The sequence below is a fragment of the Erpetoichthys calabaricus genome, chromosome 1 (assembly GCF_900747795.2).
Source record: "Erpetoichthys calabaricus chromosome 1, fErpCal1.3, whole genome shotgun sequence".
In the NCBI taxonomy this organism is placed as follows: Eukaryota; Metazoa; Chordata; class Cladistia; order Polypteriformes; family Polypteridae; genus Erpetoichthys; species Erpetoichthys calabaricus.
Genome location: NC_041394.2, coordinates 329,759,143 through 329,781,627, shown reverse-complemented (window position 1 = coordinate 329,781,627; position 22,485 = coordinate 329,759,143). Strand labels below are relative to the sequence as shown.

At 40.4% G+C, this 22,485-nt stretch overlaps 1 protein-coding gene across 1 annotated transcript; it reads right to left on the bottom strand.

Moving 5' to 3' along the window:
- Nucleotides 1-1,186: 1,186 nt before the first annotated feature.
- On the bottom strand, nucleotides 1,187-21,639 carry LOC114666883 (NACHT, LRR and PYD domains-containing protein 3-like). The gene is made up of 7 exons (XM_028821924.2): nucleotides 21,220-21,639; nucleotides 19,407-21,132; nucleotides 15,455-15,628; nucleotides 12,929-13,102; nucleotides 12,636-12,809; nucleotides 5,675-5,848; nucleotides 1,187-1,574 (listed from the first exon to the last, which is right to left on the bottom strand). The coding sequence occupies exons 2-7, from the start codon at nucleotides 21,110-21,112 to the stop codon at nucleotides 1,475-1,477; spliced, it is 2,502 nt and encodes an 833-aa protein (XP_028677757.2). The 5' UTR covers nucleotides 21,113-21,132; nucleotides 21,220-21,639; the 3' UTR covers nucleotides 1,187-1,474.
- Nucleotides 21,640-22,485: the final 846 nt, after the last annotated feature.

Here is a 22,485-nt window from a genome sequence, read left to right as displayed (position 1 = left end):
GTTACAGGAAGACCTCAAAGGATTTAGACATGCAATAGTTAAAAAAATATATTGCACTGAACAAATGAGTAGAGTTAATAGGCATTTTTCACATTTGCTAAGCTTGATTTCATGTTGTCATATGATGGAAGGTGATCTTTCACAATTCTGTTTGTAAGAACCTTGGCCAGTACCTTCATGTGGGCATTTATGAAGAATAAGACTCCCTTCATTTTGCTTCAACAAACACATATACCAGCCTTGTGATACTTTAAGAAGGGGATTGTTAAGGAAATTCTTACCAAAAAATTAATATAAAAAGAGTTTTAATTACTAATTGCATGTATTAAGAGAAACACGTACTACATAGGGTGGTACAGTGGCAGTACTGCTGCCTCGCAGTAAGGAGGCCAGGTTTTGCGTCCCAGGTCCTCCTTGCTAGGAGTCTGCATGTTCTCCCTGTGTCTGCATGAGTGTCCTCCCACAGTCCAAAGACATGCAGGTTAGGTGGACTAGAGATTAACCTAAATTGGTCATAGTGTATGGCTGGGGTGTGTATGTGTGTAATGGACTGGCACCCTGTCCAAGGTTTGTTCCCACCTTATGCCCAGTTTAGAGAATGACTGACTGACTGATGTACTACATAAGAATAGTAAAAATGTGGGTTCAACTTTGTCACTAAATCTTAAATATTAGGCATTGCTAGGTTGACAAATAGTAATGACAACTGTTTATAAGCTATGGACCCAAATAGTAATGAAAACTGTTTATAAGCTACGGACCTAAGGTCTACACAGTCTCCTGGGACCCATACATCTGCTTCTACTTCACTGTGTGCTTCATTCTAGTAAGTGTTACCAACTGTGTCCAGAGTGTCCACATTCTGGGGTGAAAAGTGAAAATTTTGAACAGCTTGACGACTATACAGCTATCATGTCTAGTAGACACTAAAGCTCACTGAAGGGTCTCTTAATGTTGAATGTGCGGCAATGCCATCTGTGTGTGAAAAATCACATACATTACCAACAGTTACCTGGGTCTAATGGGTGAAAATACAACTGTAAAATATCAAAGGGAATAATTATATTAAAATCTTCTGATCAGTATCTGTATAAATGCAGACCATTTCCTGGAAAAAGGAAAAATACTTTCTTTAAATGAAATATCAAAAGCAAAACTCTGACTTTATTCAGAGAACACTTTTCAGAAGTCCCAAGTACATGAACACAAGTTGTCAGGTCTTTCAGTGGTAGGAACTCAACCTGCATCTGTCTTTTCAAATCTTAACAGCTTACCACTAGAGGGCGCACTGACTGACAGCCAAGCGGAAGCATTTCCACAATTTATTTTATTAAACTATTTTAAAAAAACAAACCAACCTTACAACAAATTTAAATAGTTTGGCTAAACTTTGTGTCATCAATTTTAAAATAAATAATGAAGAGTATATTTAGCAAAATGGTGACAGGACAGAAATTCAGCAATTCTGCTTGCCTTATGCAAAAATTTCTATTTGCCATCCAGGTCTTTTCAGGTGCTTCTCTAGTATCTTCATGTTCCTCTTTTCTTCCTCACTGATACGGTTATTCTTCATCCTGCGGAAAATATTAAAAATGACAGTCACAAACACTTCAAGATGTCACTTGTGCAGTCTTCTGTCAAGATGGACACTTCTTTCAGATCTCGTTCCCAGAAGTACTTACAGTGCATTGAGCATCTAATGGCACCAGTACTGCTCTTTGCTGCACCGAATCAATATGTCCTCCTTGTGCACTGGCTCTCAAAGAAGGCACCTCCAGGGGTTAGTGAAGCACCCCACCCTAGTCAGACTGCTGTATCACCACCCCCCCCCCAGTCTCTCTCTCTCTGATCCTTACTGTCACTTTCATAAACAAGACTTTCCCTTCTGTTTCACTGAGTAGCCCTTAAAGATAAAGATTTACTCGGGTGCCATCTCACTAACCTGATTTCTTTTACTTGTCCCTGTATGCAGCCATCCTGATGTCCTCTGCCATTCAGTCACCTGACATTTAGTCTCTGACCCCCCAAAAACCATGCCTTCCCTGGACTTTTGCCTAATCTATCTATCTATCTATCTATCTAATCCTGCATATCATCCCCTGTTTAGCTAAGGAGTTCCTTGCTGTCCTTTGTAAAGCCCTCAAATTATTCCCAGTTGTATTTCCTCCACTGTCACAGTTTTTCTCTCTCCCTCTCCCCCAGTTTATGTCACATTAGACTTTTGTGTTTCATCTTTGGAGCTACTGCCATGTGACAGCTTCATGTTATGTCCTACTGTATCTCTTTTCTTTGGCCTCATCAGCTATCAAGTGCAACCTTGCAGTATGGGATGGATTTTTTTTTTTAATCTGGTCCTCCATCCCAGTAGGACAAAGTGGACATTGCCCTTTCTTCTAGGCTTTCATGGCACACCAGATCTGTTAAGCATGCAGATTTACCAAGGATGCAAGCATCCAGCTGTGCCTCCCCCACTTGCATTCCAAACTAAGTGACTGCAATGAGAAGTCAAGCAAAATGACCCCTTTTATTGGCTAACTAAAAAGATTACAATATGAAAGTTTTCAAGGCAACTGAGGCCCCTTCTTCAGGCAAGACCAAATGTAATGTAATGTAGACGTAATTACATCTTGCCTGAAGAAGGGGCTCGAGTTGCCTCCAAAGCTTTCATATTGTAATATTTTTAGTTAGCCCATAAAAAGCGGTCATTTTCTTGGCCTCTCAATACATCTATAATGGCTAACATGGTATAACACCCTACTACTACAAGCTAAGTGACTGAACACCTTGTACCAGGATCTCCCTGGACGTCATCTGATAACAAAGGTGTAAATCAGAGGTGTAAAGTCATCTCTCCAAAGGCCCCTCTGCAGACTTCTTGAGCCAGGAGGTGCGAAATGGACTCAAGCAAGGTGAAATAGCTTACATTTGTGAAGAGGATTACTTGTGTTCTGTTTTGTGTGTTGCATTTTACCCCATTTTTCGAAACCCACTGCATGCCCAACCTACTTGGAAGGGGTCTCTCTCTGAATTGAGGCGTGTCTTGTGTGATTTTTGGACTATACAAGAAGTAAATTGTTGTAAATCAAAGTATGACAACTGATTTTGTAACTGAAACGGACTCTAATCCAATCAGGAGAAGTTATACATTCCCTTAAAATTCACTGCACCATCATGAGGAAGGTTGGACACTCTCTGGCTCTCTCAGGTGGCTTTGCTCCTATTCTACAAAATGACTGAAAACCTCTGAAATCCGCCCTCTTGTCCTAAAAAGCTATGAGCCACTCTTCCTTGGAGAGTCACATCTGATAGACTCTTCTCCTTGTGAATCTGAGAGCTGAGTTTGTCAAGATGAAGAGTGAGCTAGTCAGAAGGCTGAGAAGCAGCACCTTCAGCATCTAAGCGCTTGTGCCACAAAGAGTAATGCTGTTTCCTATGGAGTTGCAGACAACACAGCATAGGTCCTAGCAGCAGAACGCAAGCTGAGAAAGGGACATCAGAGAACACCACAAGCAAAGGATCATGCAGCAAAGAGAAAGAGTGCACTCCAATGCAAGAAGACTCCTCTACTTGAACCCGGAGCAGCAAGAAAGCAACAACTCCACACAACATCGGAAATCATCCATAAAGACTTGGCATCATTAACTATTTATCTGTGCCAAGATAAAGTAGAACTCTGAATATCAGTAAACAGCCAGCCTCTCTATGTTATGCATTTGTCTGTCAAGTGTGTCTGCGTCAGTCTTATATGTCAATACATACACTATATTGCCAAACTTATTGGGACGCCTGCCTTTACACACACATGAACTTTAATGACATCCCATTCTTAATACATAGGCTTTAATATGGAGTTGGCCCACCCTTTGCAGCTCTAACAGCTTCAACTCTTCTGGGAAGGCTTTCCACAAGGTGTAGGAGTGTGTTTAGGGGAATTTGTGACCATTCTTCAAGGACAGCATTTGTGAGGTCAGGCACCGATGTTGGTTGAGAAGGCCTGGCTCGCTCGCAGTCTCCGCTCTAATTCATCCCAAAGGTGTTCTGTCGGCTTGAGGTCAGGGCTCTGTGCAGGCCAGTCAAGTTCCTCCACATCAAACTCGCTCGCCCATTTCTTTACAGACCTTGCTTTGTGCACTGATGTATGTGCAGTCATGTTGGAACAGGAAGGGGCCATCCCCAAACTGTTCCCACAAAGTTGGGAGCATGAAATTATCCAAAATGGCTTTGTATGCCGAATACCACTAACAGTTGACCATGGAATATTTAGTAGCAAGGATATTTCACGAATGGACTTATTGCGCAGATGGCATCCTCTCACGGTACCACGCTTGAATTCACTGAGCTCCCGAGAGTGAGCCATTCTTTCACAAATATTTGCAGAAGCCGTCTGCAAGCCGAGGTGCTTGACGTTATACACCTGTGGTCATGTAAGTGATTGGAACACCTGAATTCAATGATTTGGAGGGGGATCCCAATATGTTTGGCAATATAGTGTATATGCAGTCATTATATTTCTATAATCCTTCTGTTTATCAATAAATTGTATTTCTTAAAACGAGTGAGCTTCAGTTACAGTACATTGCTATAAGTCTAAAGGGCAGTGACCTCCTTCTACAACACAGAAAGCTAAGGAAAATAAAGTAGCAGCCTTGCCAAATTATCTGGTTAATTACCGGTATTGCCAAAGTTAAAATTCACCTTTCCTTTTTCAACATTTATTGGTGTGGGAACAATAAAGTACACTCCTTCTGTGGTGTCCTTCTGGGTGGTTGTCATTGATTATTAAATTATCAATTCATCCTCCTGTCTCACTAAAAAGACAAGGAGCTTGGAGAGTCCAGTGAGTTTGCTCTTCTTTTTAAACCATCTTCAGCAGGAATGAAAATAGTTATTTAGCAATTTCAATTTAAACCAGGGCTGAGGAGAAATCAGAAGCAAACCAACTAACTAGAAGGACTTGCCTTTACCAAAGGTACTCACAAAAAAAAAATAAAAGTTACACATGGACTTCAGTCACGTGTGAGAAAGACAAAGTGGCAAAAAAAAGCTGAAACTTTGGATCGATCGATCGATACGTCAACCTTTGTGTGTGATTTCATATCCCATTTCAGTTGGTATGAAATTCCCCCTTTCCTCATTTTACGAAAAGATGTTGTCTGAGCACTTCTCAAGACAAGTTGGATTTGGGTTTCCATAGCTTTAGACAAAAATTTAGCTATCATCTATATAAACCAGCATTGTTCAAAGAGGATTGAAGAACCAGCAGTGCAATGGCAAGCCAATACACAAATATCTATCAATTCCAATCTATAAAGCTGAACGAGTGTTTGTCTGATATGCAAATCCAAGTTATTAACCTACTTCTGCCAAAACTTTGCCCGCATTCCCCATTTGTACAGGAGAATATTAAAGGGAATGTTTTGTTGCGATTATTATTTCGTTTCCATACCCTCGCTTAATTAGTGAAGTGCCTCATGTTTAAGACTTGGTACAAGTGTACAGTTGCTCCCAATAGTGCGTTTTGTTGATAAAATTTTGGTTTGGGGTCAAAAATTTCACTTTTGTGGAATTGATTTAGAAACCCTTAACATGCATTTCATTTCACATTGAGCTGCAGCAAGTGCTGCTGCTAGTTTTCATTTTTTATATATAAATGAAACCAAATGTATTTCCTCACCTCAGTTTATTCAATTTGCAATCTGTGTTCTTCAGACTCTCACTCAGCAGACGCACACCCGAGTCCTTCAGATTGTTGTGCCCGAGTTCCAGATCAGTCAGGCAAGAGTGTTTTGAAGAAAGAACTGAGGAGAGGGCTTCACAGCAACCAGAGGTGAGACCACACGAGAAGAGCCTGTGGAGGTTAGGAGGCAGAAAGTGAGTTTGTAGCCAGAGAGACAGACAGAGCAACTCTCTCAGGCAAATCTGCATTCCCAAGCTTAGACAGACACTAATTGGTTGATTGTACCAACTCAGCACTATCTTAAAGTTATAAAAAGGTGTTACCACACCACACAACACCAGACCACAAACACCGACCCATTCAACCATGGAAGCTCTGAATTGTAGTCGTCCATAAACCTGATCCATCCTCCTAACTTCTTCACACTTCAAAAGCACCCGGAGAAGACAACAGCCTGAGCTGGCTGATGTGTTTGTCTCGGTCAACTTTTATTGCGAGTCTCACAGCAGAGCCTAAATTTATATTTGGGCTGAAAAAGATGCTGTGACACAAGCCAAATATAAATATCAGTCATCATTTTCTAACCCGCTTAGTCCTGAACAGTGTCATGGGGGGCGCTGGAGCCTATCCCAGCTAACACAAGTCACAAGGTAGGAACAAACAAACGGACAGGCCTAACACACTCGCCCGCAAACCCGGGTCAATTTACTGTCGCCAATCCACCTAACCTACTTGACTTTGGACTGTGTGAGGAAACCAGAGCACCCGGAGGAAACCCACACAGACACGGGGAGAACGTGCAAACTTCCTGCAGGAAGGACCCGGGAAGCAAACCCAGGTCTCCTTACTGTGAGGCAGCAGCACTACCATTGCGTCACTGCGCTGCCCCTATCATTAATATTTGTAAACGGATTCATCTGTTGTTATTGCTGTGTTTATTTTGCCGCCACTGTGGATTTGAGGTAGCACTGTATGCAGAACGACTTTTCCACAGTACATTTCTCACCTTGTCCATGTGTGAAGCTAACACAGTTTCCAGCAGGGGACCCAAACTCCCTGGGAATTCAGTTCTTCACTATAGTACTTGAGTTAAACTTCTTGTTTTTTTCACATAGGAAATACGATGGTCACCCATTTTCTACTTTAACTTTACTCTGAGAAGGTTTGTTTTTTATTTACATGAGGTTGCTTGGAGGTGTCACATGACCATGATCATGGTGCAGATGACATCACTGAAGTGGCAATAGATAAACACATTGTCACTTCATGTGGCATCCCACTGTGGATAAAACTGCTGTCAAACTCTTCAATATCATTACTTGTTTAATTCAAGCAGGCCCCAGTGCTAGATTTGTTTCTTCTGGGTTTGACTTTGTTGTGCCACTTTTCTTTTGGTTCCAGTTTTCTTCTGATTTCATGGCTTTGGCCCCTTGCTTTGTCTAACCATTGCTGATTTTTTTGAATAACCATCTCCTAGTCTTTATTGCTCTCTCTCGATAATCGTCAGAGATGATGCATGGTGCTAAAGTCACAGTGGACCTTCCTTCTTGCTTGCTAAACTTGCCTGTAGTACTTTCAGCACTAATGCAGCTGCAAGAAGACATTTTGCATTGCGAGGGTAACAGCTGACCAGAAAAGGACAGCACACATGTCATCATTGGTGGATGTGAACCTCTTCCTTTCCAACTCCTATCAAAGAGCATCACAAGTTTAAACAATTTTGGACTGCAAGTCAAGTGGAGTGCACAACAAGCTCAGTAGTTTTGTACAGTCAAGTGAAGCTAACTCTGCTCATTTTGACTCTTCAGTCTTGTTCATTTGGTGAAGATAATTGGTGAAGTTTCAGTGTTTGATATCTTCTAAGCGGTATGAGAAATAGTTTATCATCATATTAGGCTGTGATTTGCTGATGAGTCACTATGACTTGTTCAAACTGTGATGGTTTGCTATTCCACATGGAACTAAAATTCAGTTTATTACTGCATGATCATTATTTCTAGTTAGGATTGTCATTTCCACAAAAATACATTATAAATATGTGTGCACTCATTTGTAGCCTTGAGTTACTAGGCAGATGTTATTACGTTTGTAATGTTTTAATGTAGTAACCAGGAGAAGAGATATTATGAATAACCAAGCAAGAGTTCATAACCAGTATCTGTCCTACCTGTTTTTAAAGCCAAACCACAACCCAAATTTTAAAACTGATACTTAAACATTTCTTAAACCCAAAAGACAATGCACAAAGCAAAGCATGCGATACTGTATTTGAAGACTTTTTATCTAATCTTAGAGCGTACCCACGAATGTGTGGTGTCAATCTTCTAAAGTGCTGTGTCAGTGACATCATGCACTTCACTTCTACAGTTGGATATGTGGTACAATAAAGGCTCAATCTGTATGTGTCCCTTCAGGGTTTGTATTCTGCTCTGTTAACTTTAAATCCTAACACTAGGAAAATATACATAGTTGTTTAACAATAAGCATATGTAGCATAGTTCATTATGTTAAATAGTTTCATACTGTGTTTCCCCGAAAATAAGACCTACTCTGAAAATAAGCCCTAGTATAATTTTCAGGCTGCTCTGTAATATAAGCCCTAGTCAAGATTGTCAGCTGAAAAGTAAGACGCCGAAGGCCAGGTTTATACATCATGTGATGCGATGTGTGTGCCCGAAACATCCATTAAATTCTGAGGATAAAACTGCCACAATATCTCTGAACAGGATGTTTAATGATTACATCCATCAATTCGGGGATGCGCCCATTCCAGGAGCATTGGCGCAAGACAGAAACAAAATCTCTGAACGGGGCATCAGCTCATTGCAAGGTGAACACAAGCACACATATATACTGGCGTCATTGTAGCTTCACCAAATCCCCAAACCTTCATGTCTTTGGAAGGAAAACTGAGCACACTGTGGAAACCCACCAGGAAAACCTGCAAACTCCAGGCAGGGCTCACAAGGGACGTGACTTCCTGCGAGACAGCAATGCTAACACTTTGCCACCTCCATTTGTGTAATTAATAAGAGTATTCATTATTTAAACAAAGTTAACGATTTATCTGTAAAATGTAACAATCATAATTGGATGTATTTCATCATGAAAGTGATATCAAGTATAAATCTAAGAATTCTAAATGTGCAGAGAGCTGGAATATCATACATTTAATGTGTTCTGTGTGGCGATGCTGCTTGCAATCACAGTACAGAAACTGCACTCGTTAAAGTCGTAAATAACTTGCAGGTAAATGCAGACAGAGGCCATTTATCTGTTCTCATCCTCTTAGATCCGAGTGCCGCATTCGCTAACCATTGATCATAATATTCTTAGAAATCGCCTTAGTCAATGGGTGGGCCTCTCTGGCAGTGTCTTAAATTGGTTTGAATCCTACCTGGCAGGTAGAAAATTCTTTGTAAGTTGTGGTAATTACAACTCAAAGACACATGATATCCTATATGGTGTTCCACAAGGCTCTATCCTGGGTCCGCTGCTCTTTTCGACTTACATGCTTCCGTTAGGTCAGATTATCTCAGGGCATAACGTGATCTACCACAGCTATGCTGATGACACACAACTGTACTTATCAATGGTACCTGACGACCCCGACTCTCTTGATTCACTGACACAATGTCTTACTTGTGTTTCTGAATGGATGAGTAGTAATTTTCTCAAACTAAAGAGAAAACAGAAATTTTATAGCCATTATTGCCGATCACTAATCAGGTTATTAGAAATAAACATGATGCATTAGGATTAAAAGTCAAAACGGAGGTAAGGAATTTAAGGGTAACTATTGACTCTGACCTGAATTTTAAATCACATATTAAATCAGATTTACTAGGACAGCATTTTTCCACTTAAGAAATATAGCAAAAGTTAGACCCCTTATAACATTGCAAGATGCTGAGAAATTAATCCACGCTTTTGTTTTCAGTCGACTAGATTACTGCAACGCTCTCCTCTCAGGACTACCCAAAAATGACATAAATCAATTGCAGCTAGTGCAGAATGCAGATGCTAGAATCTTAACTAGGAAAAGAAAATCCGGGAACATCTCTCCAGTTTTGATGTCACTACATTGGTTACGTGTGTCATTTAGAATTGACTTTAAAATCCTGCTTATAGTTTACAAAGCGTTAAATAATTTTGCTCCATTTTATATTTTGGAATGTCTGACACCTTACATTCCAAATCGTAACTTTAGATCTTCAACTGAGGGTCTGCTTAGAATTCCAAGAGCTAAACTTAAAAGAAGTGGTGAGGCGGCCTTCTGCTGTTATGCACCTAAAATCTGGAATAGCCTGCCAGTAGGAATTCGCCAGACTAATACAGTGGAGCACTTTAAAAAAACTGCTAAAACACATTACTTTAACATGGCTTTCTCATAGCTTCATTTTAGTTTAATCCTGATGCTCTGTATATTCAATTAATTATCATGATTATTCATAGTGGGTCCAAAATCCGTACTAAACCCTACTTTCTCTTCTGTTCTTTTTCTGGGTTTCTGGGGTGGCGACCTGCGCCACCACCACCTGATCAAAGCACCGTGATGTCCCCACATTGATGGATTAAAGGCCAGAAGTCCACGTGACTCATAATCAAGTTCTTCCATGAGAACCCTGAATACCATGAGGACTGATTGAGGTTATTGATGTTAGGTAGAATGCCTAGAGGGGGCTGGGTGGTCTCATGGCCTGAAACCCCTGCAGATTTTTTTTTTTTTTCTCTAGCTGTCTGGAGTTTTTTTTGTTGTTTTTTCTGTCCTCCCTGGCCATTAGTGTTCCCTTATTCTAATTTTTATTTATTTTCTCTTTTTTCTCTTTCTTCATCATGTAAAGCACCTTGAGCTGCATTATTTGTATGAAAATGTGCTATATAAATAAATAAATAGTGTTGTTGCCACTGCTGTCAGGTCAGGAGGAAGCCCCAGAAGCGAGCAGCGATTAACAACTGGGTCGGTTTTAAGATGACGTTTATGACAGTCTGCTTTAATGATAAACTACGAGGTTAAAGTGGACATTTTGAGGTTAAAGCTGAAATTGCCACTTTAATCACAAAACAGACATTTTCATTATGTCCTTATTTATTTTTCTCTGTGGCTCAAATATGCTGCCGTACATTTTGATGGTATTGTGAAGGTGCAAAAAAAGAAAAAAAAAAAGGCACAGAAGATGGTATGTGTGACTTTTACAATGTATCGTGCCATTACTTGGGGAATATGCGACGTTTGAATATAAAAACACCATGTATGCATTTGTATGTCGGCATTTCGCTTCACCACATCAAACCATTCATCAAATATCAAAGCGCACACATCAATCCTGGAGGATCCTAAAAGCGGCAGGAGTAGCAAGAAATTCAGGGTTTGAATGTGGAGTGTTATGACGATATTCCAGAAGATGACATGACTGTATTTGGATAAATATATATTGTTGTACATGAATAAATATAAGATATCCCCTGAAAATAAGCCCTAGTGGAGCAAAAATTAATATAAGACCCGGTCTTATTTTCGGGGAAACACGGTACTAGTTATTTTCTTTAAGTTGTAACCAAATATGTATCTTTATGGGTACTTTGGAGTTTCACGCTGTTGAAACGTGTGCTAACTAAGGGTCACCAGACACAACCTAACTCTTGTAGCTACAAACCAAGCAGTTTGGCTTTCATTTATGGAATGCAAGAGAGCAAGGAAGATTTTGCACTATAAAGGGTGTGCACTGCATTAACTCGCCATTCAGGACTTCACTTGGATCAGCATTAATCCTATTAAATACCTCCTTTTGTTAAATTAAAATATTGTGGCTCCTTTTCTTTCACAGCTACCATAACAAGTGTAGATGTCATATAACAGAGACACAGACATGGGGAAATTGCGTCAGGCTTGATAGAAATCTCACAAAGCAAGCCAGTCTGCTCGGGTATGGCCTCAAATCAAACAGGCAGTCCCCAACCACCACAAGCAGGCTTCAACCAACACTTGGATTAAAAAATGGGCCCTGATTGAAAAGATCAAAAATATTCTTTTACATGTTTCAAAATATACTCAAATGTTTTCTGTAGGGAGAGTCTAGAGGAGACAAATTTGAAATAATGAATCAATCACATTGGAGAGATTGAAAAAATCTTTAGTTATGGGATCAAAGAATTAGAGTAATGGCTATGAAACTATGGTTAGACCAGCATTGTTGGATGGATCAAAAATTTGGGCAGTTAAGAAATGCATGAAAAACTGGAAGACAAAGAAATAAGGATGTTAAGGTGGATGTGGGGAGTAACAAAGCTTGATAAGTTCATGAATGAGGGGAAAGAGAGGCAGAGTTAAAGCTGGGGAAATCTCAAAGAAAATACAAGAGAGAAGGTTAAAGTGGTACGGGAAAGTAATGAGAAAAGAGGTCAACAATGTAGGGAGAAGAATCATAGATATGGAGGTGAAAGGACAGAAGAGATGAGGCCGGCTAAAAAGAAAATGGACCGTGGAGAAAGAAGAAAGTGGTATCAGGGAAGAAATGTGTACAATAGATTGGGAATGGAGGAGGCTTATCAAATATAACAAGCTCACATGAGGAGAAGGAGGATGATGATAATAATCATATCATCATCATCATCATTAAGTGCTGGCAATGTAACCCACAATGGGTGTCCTAGGAGAACAGATTTACAGTATGTGATCCTTTTTCCTAAATCAAGAGCCTTTAAAAGTGAGAAATGGATGTTTTAATTCCTTACAATAATAACCCATTTTTAATAATTCAAATAAGAAACAAAAGCAAAGCGATATGTAAGATAACTAGGAATTAAATTAATCATTTGGATCAGAAAGTAGGTACCGCAGGAGTTCGAGACTGATTTTGGATCACCTAGACTGCAGAATAATAAAATAATGCTTACATTTTAACTCTAACAACTGCATATGTCTGTCAGTTTAACTCGCATATACCGGCATACTCACCCCAGTTTTGCTAATTTACAGTTTTTGTTTCTTAGACCATCACATAGCAGACTCATTCCTGAATCCTCTAAATTATTGTTGTTCAGTTGTAACTCAGTCATCTGTGAGTGTTCAGCAGACAGAACTGATGAGAGGGACTCACAGCATCCAGAGGTGAGACTACAGGAGTCCAAGCTGCAGAGATTAGAACCGAAGAGGTGAAGACGCAGACGATGTGCCAAATCCCACACATACGCTTCTATTCTCTACGCAGTGAGGCTACACACACTCACAATTTCAAACAGTTTTCTCACCTCAGTTTCTCTAGTTTACAGTTGGGGCTCCCCAGCCCCTCACACAGCCGACGCACTCCGGAATCCCCCAGGTTATTCTTGTTTAACTCCAGTACAGTCAGGGGTGAGTGTTCAGCTGAAAGAATTGAAGAGAGAGCAGCACAACATCCTGAGGTCAAGTGGCACGAGTTTAGCCTATGGAGATTGGGTGAGAGAGAGAGACTCAGTGAGATATAGGCAGACCTAATGACATGCACCCAATGAAGGGGTTCACGAATCATTGCCATTTCCACTCCCCGAAATGAGCCTTCTTTGTGGAATAGAAACCTGAATGACCCAGTTACATCGTCAAATCTCAAAAATAAAACATACCAAAGAGAAGGAAATGGAGAGACTCAGAGTTCACTTATATGTTATTTACAGATCATTCATGACACAATGAATGCAATTTATGCTAGTGTCAAAGATAACACACACATTACAACATTTTTTTTTTTTTTTTATAAATATCGGAAGATGTTTTCTAAATGTGCAGTATATTAAGAAATTAATTTGTGCACTTGTTTCTAGCAGGACTGGCTACTGCAATATGGTGTTCACTGGATGTTCAAATCGTTCTTCATACAGCTTTCAGTTAATTCAAAATCATTCTACAAGAATTACTACAAGAGCAAGAAAATATGAACACAAAAATGGCAGTTCTTAAATTCTTACCCTGGCACCCGGTAAAGTTTAGGGCAGATTTCAAAATCCTCCTTTTAACATATAAATCCTTAAATGGCCGAGGTCAGGCTTACTTATCTGAACTTATCATTACTTACAAACCTGAGCACACATTAAGATCTCAAGATGCCGGTCTGCTTATGATTCCAAGAATTAATAAAATAACAGTGGGAGGTCAAGCTTTTAGTTACAGGGCCCCTAAACTGTGGAATGGTCTGCCTGCTACTATAAGAGATGCCCCTTCGGTCTCAGCTTTTAAATCCCGGCTGAAGACTCACTACTTCAGTTTAGCATACCCTGACTAGAGCTGCTGATTAACTGTGCAGACTGGATCGATTTATTTAGTCATTTATACAGAAATATGCAAAATATTTCTCAATTGCTACCAACTCTTCTCTGTTCTGTTTCTCTTTTTGGTATTTTGGTGTCATTAATCTGCTGCCAAGCTGCTCTCCTGTCTATTGTGGTCTATTGAATGGCAGGCAATGTGGTGTAGTGTAGTGGTTAAAGCTTTGGACATCATACCCTGAAGCTGTGAGTTCAAATCCTACTACTGACACTGTGCGACCCTGAGTAAGTCACTTGACCAATTGGAAAGCCATAGGAAATGCAGCCCATTGTAGCATAAATGTTGTAAGTCACCTTGGATAAAGGCGCCAGCCAAATAAGTAAAATGAAATGTCCTAACACACATAAACCCCATAAGTTCAAAAACACTTCCAAAAATGCCCACTAGAGGGGGATATTAACCATCAAACCTCAGTTAGTAATGAGGGCAAGCACCGAATCTTTGTAAAATGAAAGATTTTTTTTTGTTCTTTATTTCACCTTATACAATTTCTTGTATTAGAAATGTGTTAGTTTTCGCATACCCCTTGGGGTCAGAGCGCAGGGTCAGCCATTGTACAGCACCCCTAGAGCAATTACAGGTTAAGGGTCTTGCTCAAGAGCCCAGCAGAGTAGGATCTCTTTTGGCAGTGACGGGGATTCAAACCGGCAACCTTCTGGATGCCAGCACAGATCCTTAGCCTCAGAGCCACCACTCCGCCCAAATAACTAAATATTTACAATAAATATTTTAATCAATATGGGATTGCCAGAGACCCAAAGCAAACAAGTCTCAAAACTGCACGTCAGTCGTCAAAAAATCTAGAAATGTAATTTTATTTACAAAAGCAAGAGAATGCGCTCTTGCTGGACACACAAGTGTGAAGGGGCAACACAAGACTTTTTAGCTGATGATAAAGAACACAATTTGTCTTGGTTGGCTTTTAACAGGGACACGTATTGGAGTTAATACTTTAGTGCTTTCTGTAAGTTAACCAAAGTCCTAAGATCTTCAAAGGCCTCCAGGCTGATAAAGAGGATGCAGACAGTGACAGAAACCTGCCAAGGATGGCATTATAGCAATGAAGCTCTGTTTTACTTCTTAGTAGTGTGTTTCAAGTACTTAGGGATGCAGCAATAGCTCTAGTTGGTAGAGTGCAGCTTTGGCACTTTTGGGGTTCCTCCCCAGATCCTGAGTCAAGTGGATGAATAAGTAAGAGCTGTGCTGATGCCATACAATGATAACAAAGTCTATTCTGGAATTTGAAATAAATCCAGTTTACCACCAGATTTAAAAATTCATTGGATCAGAAACAGAAAGGCAGCCAGAGGATCACAGGCTGGAGATTGGATTTGCTGGTCCAAAGAATCTCTCTTAGGTACCTGGATACATCTGTCATTAAAATTCAACCTTTCATTCTTTAATGCTTATATCCATAAAGTCATCAGGAATACATTGGTAACCCGACAAACATACACATTCAAGCGTTTACTCACTTCATCTTCTTTAATTTACAGTTTTTGTTCCTCAGCCCATTGCACAGTAGACTCACTCCTGAATCCCACAGGTTATTGTTGTCCAGCTGTACCTCAGCCATCTGCGAGTGTTCAGACGAGAGAACTGAGGAAAGGAACTCACAGCATCCAGAGGTGAGACTACAGGAGTCCAACCTGTAGAGAAAACAACACTAGATGTTCACTCAAGTGTGTGTATCGAGCAGGAAAGCAGCAGGGATAGTGTCACAAAATTCATGGTGCAGATCTAGTGGGGAAGAAAACACAAGAATGTGCATGTTGTTCCATTTCTAAAAAATGCATTGCACTCCTCCATGGTGATGTGAAGGGGAAAAACAAAATATAATTCATTTTACTGGTGGGCTGCAGATTACTTGCATTACACTGTTGCAGAGGAAAAAATAAAAATACATGCAAGTGCAGCAATATACAGTAAATGAGCCTTTGTGAAGCAACATTCCTTGTTTTCCACAAAAATCAGCTGTTTATAGCGAGTTTCATGTTTTGCAATTGTAAAAATTACAAACAAACTTCAGCATCAGTTCTGTGAAACCACATACAAAATTAAACTCTCTGAGATAACAACAAAAGGATACGATCAAAGTGGAGCAGATGACATAATTTATCTTGACTTCCTGAAAGCATTTGATAAGGTGCCACATGAGAGGTTGGGCATCAAATTAAAAGAGGTGGGAGTTCAGGGTGATGTTTGTAGATGGGTGCAGAATTGGCTCAGACACAGGAAGCAGAGGGTGATGGTGCAAGGAACCTCATCAGAACTGGCCGATGTTAAGAGTGGGGTTCACAGGGGTCAGAGCTAGGGCTGCTGCTATTTTTAATATTTATAAATGATTTAGATAGGAATATAATTAACAAGCAGGTTAAGTTTGCAGATGATACCAAGCTGGGTGGACTGGCACATAATCTCAAATTCATTGAATCATTACAGAGGGACTGGGACAGTCCAGCTTGGGCAGATTTGTGGCTGCTGAAATTTAATGTTAATAAATGCAAATTATCATTAAGTAAAAATGTTAGGTTTGAATACACAAGGGGTGGACTGAAAATCGAGAGTACACCGAATGAGAAGGATTTAGGAGTCGTAGTGGACTCTATGCTATTAACTGCCCAACAGTGTTCAGAAGCCTTTAAGAAGGCTAACAGAATGTCAGGTTATATAGCGCCCTGATGTGTGGAGTACAAGTCCAAGGAGGTTCTGCTCAGGCTTTATAGATATACACGGGTGAGGCCTCATCTGGAGTACTGTGTGCAGTTTTGGTCTCCAGGCTACAAAAAGGACATAGCAGCGCTAGAAAAGGTCCAGAGAAGAGCGACTAGGCTGATTAGAGGGCTACAGGGGGTGAATTATGAGGAAAGATTAAAAGAGCTGAGCCTTTACAGTTTAAACAAAAGAAGATTAAGAGGAGACATGATTGAAGTGTTTAAAATTATGAAGGGAATTGGTACAGTGGACTGAGTCTGTTATTTTAAAATGAGACGAGTAGAAACACAGGGACACAAACTTGTTAAGCCTAAGTTTTGCACAAATATTTGCTAACCTTTGTGAATTTTCTTGTGTGTTTTCCAGCTTTGATTTCATGTCCTGTTTCTTAACTTTGATTACTCATTTTTTGGTAAAGACAACAGGTAGGCTTATTTATTTTGTTTTTGCTCACATTTCATTTCCTAGTCCTTTCCTACTCCTCCAGCATACCATTGAAGTTGTGAGAACAACTGATGATTGAAAAGGATTATCTTGTGAACAACATTGCACCATGTCAGCACTAATGACTTTTGTTATCAGGACTTTGAAGCTGTTATGGGCAACAGTGAAAGCCCTAGTAATATTGTGAGCTTAAGGACAAAAGACCAGGAGATAATTAAAAAAACAAAATGCAAATATAGGGATATCAGGATTGTACCAAGGTCAAAACCAGAAGATCAAAAGGAGACAGAAGCTGTGAATGTAATGGAAAAAACAAGCACGAAGATCAAGGACCAAAGGCAATATCAAAACTCTTCAAATCTGACTAACACCAAGACAGGATTTTGTTTGTAAGATTTATCTGTCCAGAAGAGTATTGAACATGCCATTCACAGCCATATTTATACCAGAATTGTTCTAATGTGACAAGGTGAAGGTTAAAGGTAAGGTTTTGAAGACCCTGCTAAGAACAGAAATGATGTATGTAGTTGAGACATGAGCAGTAAAGGGAACACAGCAGGAGAAGAAGCTAGATGTGGTAGAAATGAGAACGTTGAGATGGATGAGCAGAGATACAAAAAAGGACAGAATAAGAAATGAGACAATCAAAAATTACAACAAAAGTGTCTCACCTCATCACATGTCCATACTGTCTTGTAGATTTGAGGTGGCACTTTCAACAGAATTTTCTTTCTTGTATAAGACAGTATGGACATGTGATGAGGAGAGACAATGAAGATGTGGGCAAAAGAGTGATGGAGTAGAAATACAGGGAAAGACAAAGCGAGAGGCCAAAAGCAGAGGTGGATGGATAAAGTAAAAGAAGATTTGAAGGAAAAGGGTCTGAATGGAGAGGAGGTGCAGGACCAAGTGGTATAGAGAAGGTGGATCAAGCACATCAGCCCCACATAGAAGTGGGAAAAGATGAAGAGGAAATTCTAATGTGACAAGTGGCAATGAGCACAATGGTGACCTCTATTGTGATAAACAAACAAATAATATGCTAAATAAAATCAAAACCTTCAAAATCATTTTTAACTGAACAATTACGACATTTTGAGAATCTATTTGATTCAAAAACATCCCAAGAGGTTTGAGCCAAAGTAAATAAAAGTTTATAACAAGAAAAAAGTGAAAGAGGACATTATTCATGTCAGAGACATTTAAGAGGAGCTTCATATCAATGAGCAACAAAGCAAAAATCACTATGTCAAAAGACAACAGAGTCTGACCTGTGACAAAAATTAACCAGGAGAAGTTGGCCATAACGGCCTGCTTTCTTTTAATGCAGTTTGGATACAATACAAAACTAGAATACTACGGGCAAAATCATCAAGTGAATAAGTAGACTTTATTAAGATAACAGAAGCAGGAAATTAATCAAAGTAAAGCCTTGGTCTTCATAGTACTGCTGGGGCATCTCTTACTAAATCAGTATGTTGACAAACACCTCAATACTTAGCCAATTAACATACAGTACAGCATTATACTGAATGATGAATGCTGATGAAGGTCACTTTGGGATGACTCACTTACACCGGTGTCACATAAGAGAAGGACACTAATCCTAATCTTGGGCTTAATCATTAATCAGATCTGGGGGATCTACTCTCCCAAAATGTGGATCAATTGAGGAAGGTCTAAAGCAGCACGCTACTGATGGAGTCTCATAGAAATCACAGTGTGCATTGCAGTAGTGCCATTGTTTCTTGTATTGTCGAGGCAGAACTCTGTTACATCTTCCATGTATGGAACACAGTGAATTTAGTGAATCTAATAAAATCCCACTATGGAGACAGTGGCACTGACCAGAAAGCAGGAGACAGAGCTGGAGGTAGTAGAGTTAAAGATGCTAAGAATTGAACTGGGTGTGACAAGGATGGATAGGATTAGACACGAGTACATTAGAGGGTCAGCTCAAGCTGGACGGTTGGGAAACAAAGTCAGAGGGTCGAGATTGTGTTGGTTTTGGACATGTGCAGAGGAGAGATGCTGGGTATATTGGGAAAGGGATGTTAAAGATAGAGCTGCCAGTTATGAAGTAGGCCTAAGAGAAGGTTTATGGATGTGGTGAGAGAGGACATGCAGGTGATGGGTGTAACAGAACAAGGTGCAGAAGATAGAAAGATATGGAAGAAGATACGCTGTGGCAACCCCTAACAGGAGCAGCCAAAAGAAGAACAAATTTACAAACAGTAAAACTAAATTCATGAAAGTTATGTTACTCACTTCACATGTATACAATGGCCAAGGCCAGGCTCCAGTCTCTTGATGCATTCTGGGCTAAGATTCGAGTATGACAGGTTAAGTTCCTGAAGGTCTCCACAACAGCTGATGACAGAGGCCAGCACAGCACAGTCCAGAGGAGATAGTGTTGTGTTTCTAAAGTCCATATTTAAATCCTTCCCAGTGGCGTCTCTGATTAATTTCTCATTCTGAGTCTCATAGAGCCACTGGCAAACTTGCAAAGCTTCAGTTTTATTTCTGTTTTGTAAAGCCCTCTCAGCTTTCTGCTTGATCCACTCCAGTATCTGCTTTGCAGTCTTTCTCTTTAAATCCCCCAGAATTTCCCCAAGTATTTTAAAAATAGAAGGTCTGGCTAATCCTGCCAGGAATCGAGTGAAAATCTCAAACCGGCCATCTTTACAGGAGTCCAGATTCTTAAGCAACACTTCAATATCCATTGGTGGATCGAGATAAAAGGAGCAGGCAGCCATGAACTCCTGCAGGGTGAGGTGGAAGAATGTGTATGTTGTGTGCTCCAGAGTGCTTTCTCTCTGTAGGATTTCCTTCAGGAAACCTGAGAGGAATGGAGAAGAAAGGTCTGATTGGAGACCAAAAGTAGACATCTCAAACTTATCATAAAACACAAGAACTCTGTTGGCCACTCCATAATAGGCCATTTTTCCCAGTTTCACCAGTTTTGCTCGTTGGTCATCAGCTTCTCTCCTGTGATTCGTGAGGATGTTCTGAAGGAACATCACAAAGAGTTCAGTGACAGTTCTGGGAGTGACTCCTCGCTCATCTTTAGATGTCATAAAATGTCTCTGCAGCACAGAGCACATAATCCAGCAGTACGAGGGGTTGAAGCACATGGTGTAGAGGATGGCGTTATCCTCCACATACTGAAAAGCCTCTGTACCCAGATCAGTGTCACCAAAGAACTTCTTAAAGTACATCAGCCTTTGTTCAGGGAAGAACCCCAAGATCTCTGCAAACCGATCAACTTTCTTCATGTCCAGAGACTCCAGAGCTGTTGGTCTGCTTGTGATCAAAACTGAACAGCCCTTTAGTAAGGTCCCACTGATCAGGCTGGTGACCAAGACATGGACGGGAAATAAGTCCTCTGGGTCTGAGCAGAACCGCTCCCGTGTGAAGTCCAGTTTGTGTCTGTACTCATCTAGTCCATCAAAAATAAAGAGGAGATGTTCAGGTTTCTTCAGGATTTCTTTCAGTTTTGGATTATTGAGATATTTATAGTGCCTTACGATTAGCCTGGTCAGAGGCATCTGGGGCTCCTTCTCATTGTCCAGAAAGTTGAGATCCTTGAATCTAAACAGAAACACAAATGCAAACCTCTTATACTGAGTACCTCTGGTCCAATCAAACATTACTTTCTGGACCATGGTGGTTTTTCCAATCCCAGCCACTCCACTGACCACTACAACGTATGGGGGAGTTTTATGTCCAGGACTCCTTCTGAAAAGCTGCTCAGTCCAGATTCTCTCACATTTCTCCTTTGCCCGCTCCTCCACCAGCTCTGCATGAGTCCTCCCAGTCTTCTCAAGTTCATGGTGTGTCTCATTATAGGTTCTTTTGTAATGACTAATGACAATCAGCTCTGTGTATCGAGTCTCAAAGCCCACAGCTCTGTTGTAAGGATCCTCAGGAGAAGATGTATCCTCCAGGGATCCTGTGGATTCAGACACCTCCATTCTGTGTTTCTCAATGAGGCCTGGCAGTCATAAAAAGAACACATTTAAAAACAGAAGGACAAGGACCATATGGGCTGCTGACCAGTGACAGGAGAGAAGTAGATTACCTTTAATATGAGTGTAAAGTGGAGGGAGCTCAAGACTGGATTGAATCTCCTTCAAGAGGTCTAATCCTGGAGAAACAGGAATAGAAGCAAAGGGAATAAGCAGAACAGTGACAGAAGCATTATACAAAACAGAAAGGTTTACTTTTAGAATACTACACAAACACACTGTAAAATGTCAACCACACTTTCATTGTATTCGGGCCCTGACCTTCCACCTTGTGGACAGTGATGCTGCATGACAGGTTAACATGGCTCTCCCAGGTCAAGTCTGCTTGGGCCATCAGGCAACTGTTTGCAATGTAACACAGGGACAAAATTGGAAACTTGTTAAGGGTAAATTTCACACAAACATTAGGAAGTTTTTCTTTACACAAAGAACAGTAGGCACTTGGAATAAGCTACCAAGTAATGTGGTAGACAGTAAGACTCTAGGGACTTTCAGAACTAGTGAGCTTTGTTGGGCTGAATGGCCTGTTCTCGTCCAGATTGTTCTAATGTGAGAGGTCGATGAATTCAGTAATAATAGCAACACATTTTATTTCAAGGTGCCTTTCTAAACACCCAAGGAGACAATAAAATCATAAAACCAACCAACAAAAACATGCATGTACACATACACCTATACATATATCTATGGAACTGAAAATACAGCAATAAGAATGCAGCCTAAGGTCATGTAGTGTAATCTAAATAGATGGGATTTGAAAATATGTAGGGAATCTGTGTCCCGAATGCTTTGTGGTAGTGAGGTCCAGAGACAAAGAGCACTATGACTAAATGCCCAGGAACCCATGGTGATCAGGCATGTGGCTGGGGTTAGTGATGAGAAGACCAGATGTACAGGACCTAAGAGTGCAGTTAGGTGTATAAACATGTATGAGGTCAGATAGGTATAATGGAGCAAGGTTATGAAGTGCTTTGAAGGTAAGTAGAAGAATTTTAAAATCAATGCAAAATTGTTGTTTAAGAGATGGGGTAATGTGTTGCATGGAAGAGATCCGAGTTATAATACGGGCAGCTGAATTCTGAACAAGCTGGACTTTATGGAGAAGTATATATGGGAGACCAAAGAGAACAGAATTACAATAATCAATGTGGGAAGTGACCAATGTACAAGTAAAGATGGCGGTCGCAGGCGTGCAATGTGGTATCCATCAATAAGGGCGCGCACAAAAAGGCGACCTTCAAAAGGGTGACCTCAGTTGGGTGCGGCGAATAAAAGCGCACATAAATAAAAGCGATCTTCAAAAGGGCGACCTCAATTGG

Bases quoted from the DNA above. Each gene is read 5' to 3' on its own strand.
- LOC114666883 (XM_028821924.2), bottom strand. From the start codon at position 21,112: ATGGAGGTGTCTGAATCCACAGGATCCCTGGAGGATACATCTTCTCCT. The intron at 13,103-15,454 runs GTGAGTAAACGC...CAATCTCCATAG, and splicing joins TGTAAATTAAAGAAGATGAA to GCTAAACTCGTGCCACTTGA. The intron at 12,810-12,928 runs GTGAGAAAACTG...TAATCTCTGCAG, and splicing joins TGTAAACTAGAGAAACTGAG to CTTGGACTCCTGTAGTCTCA.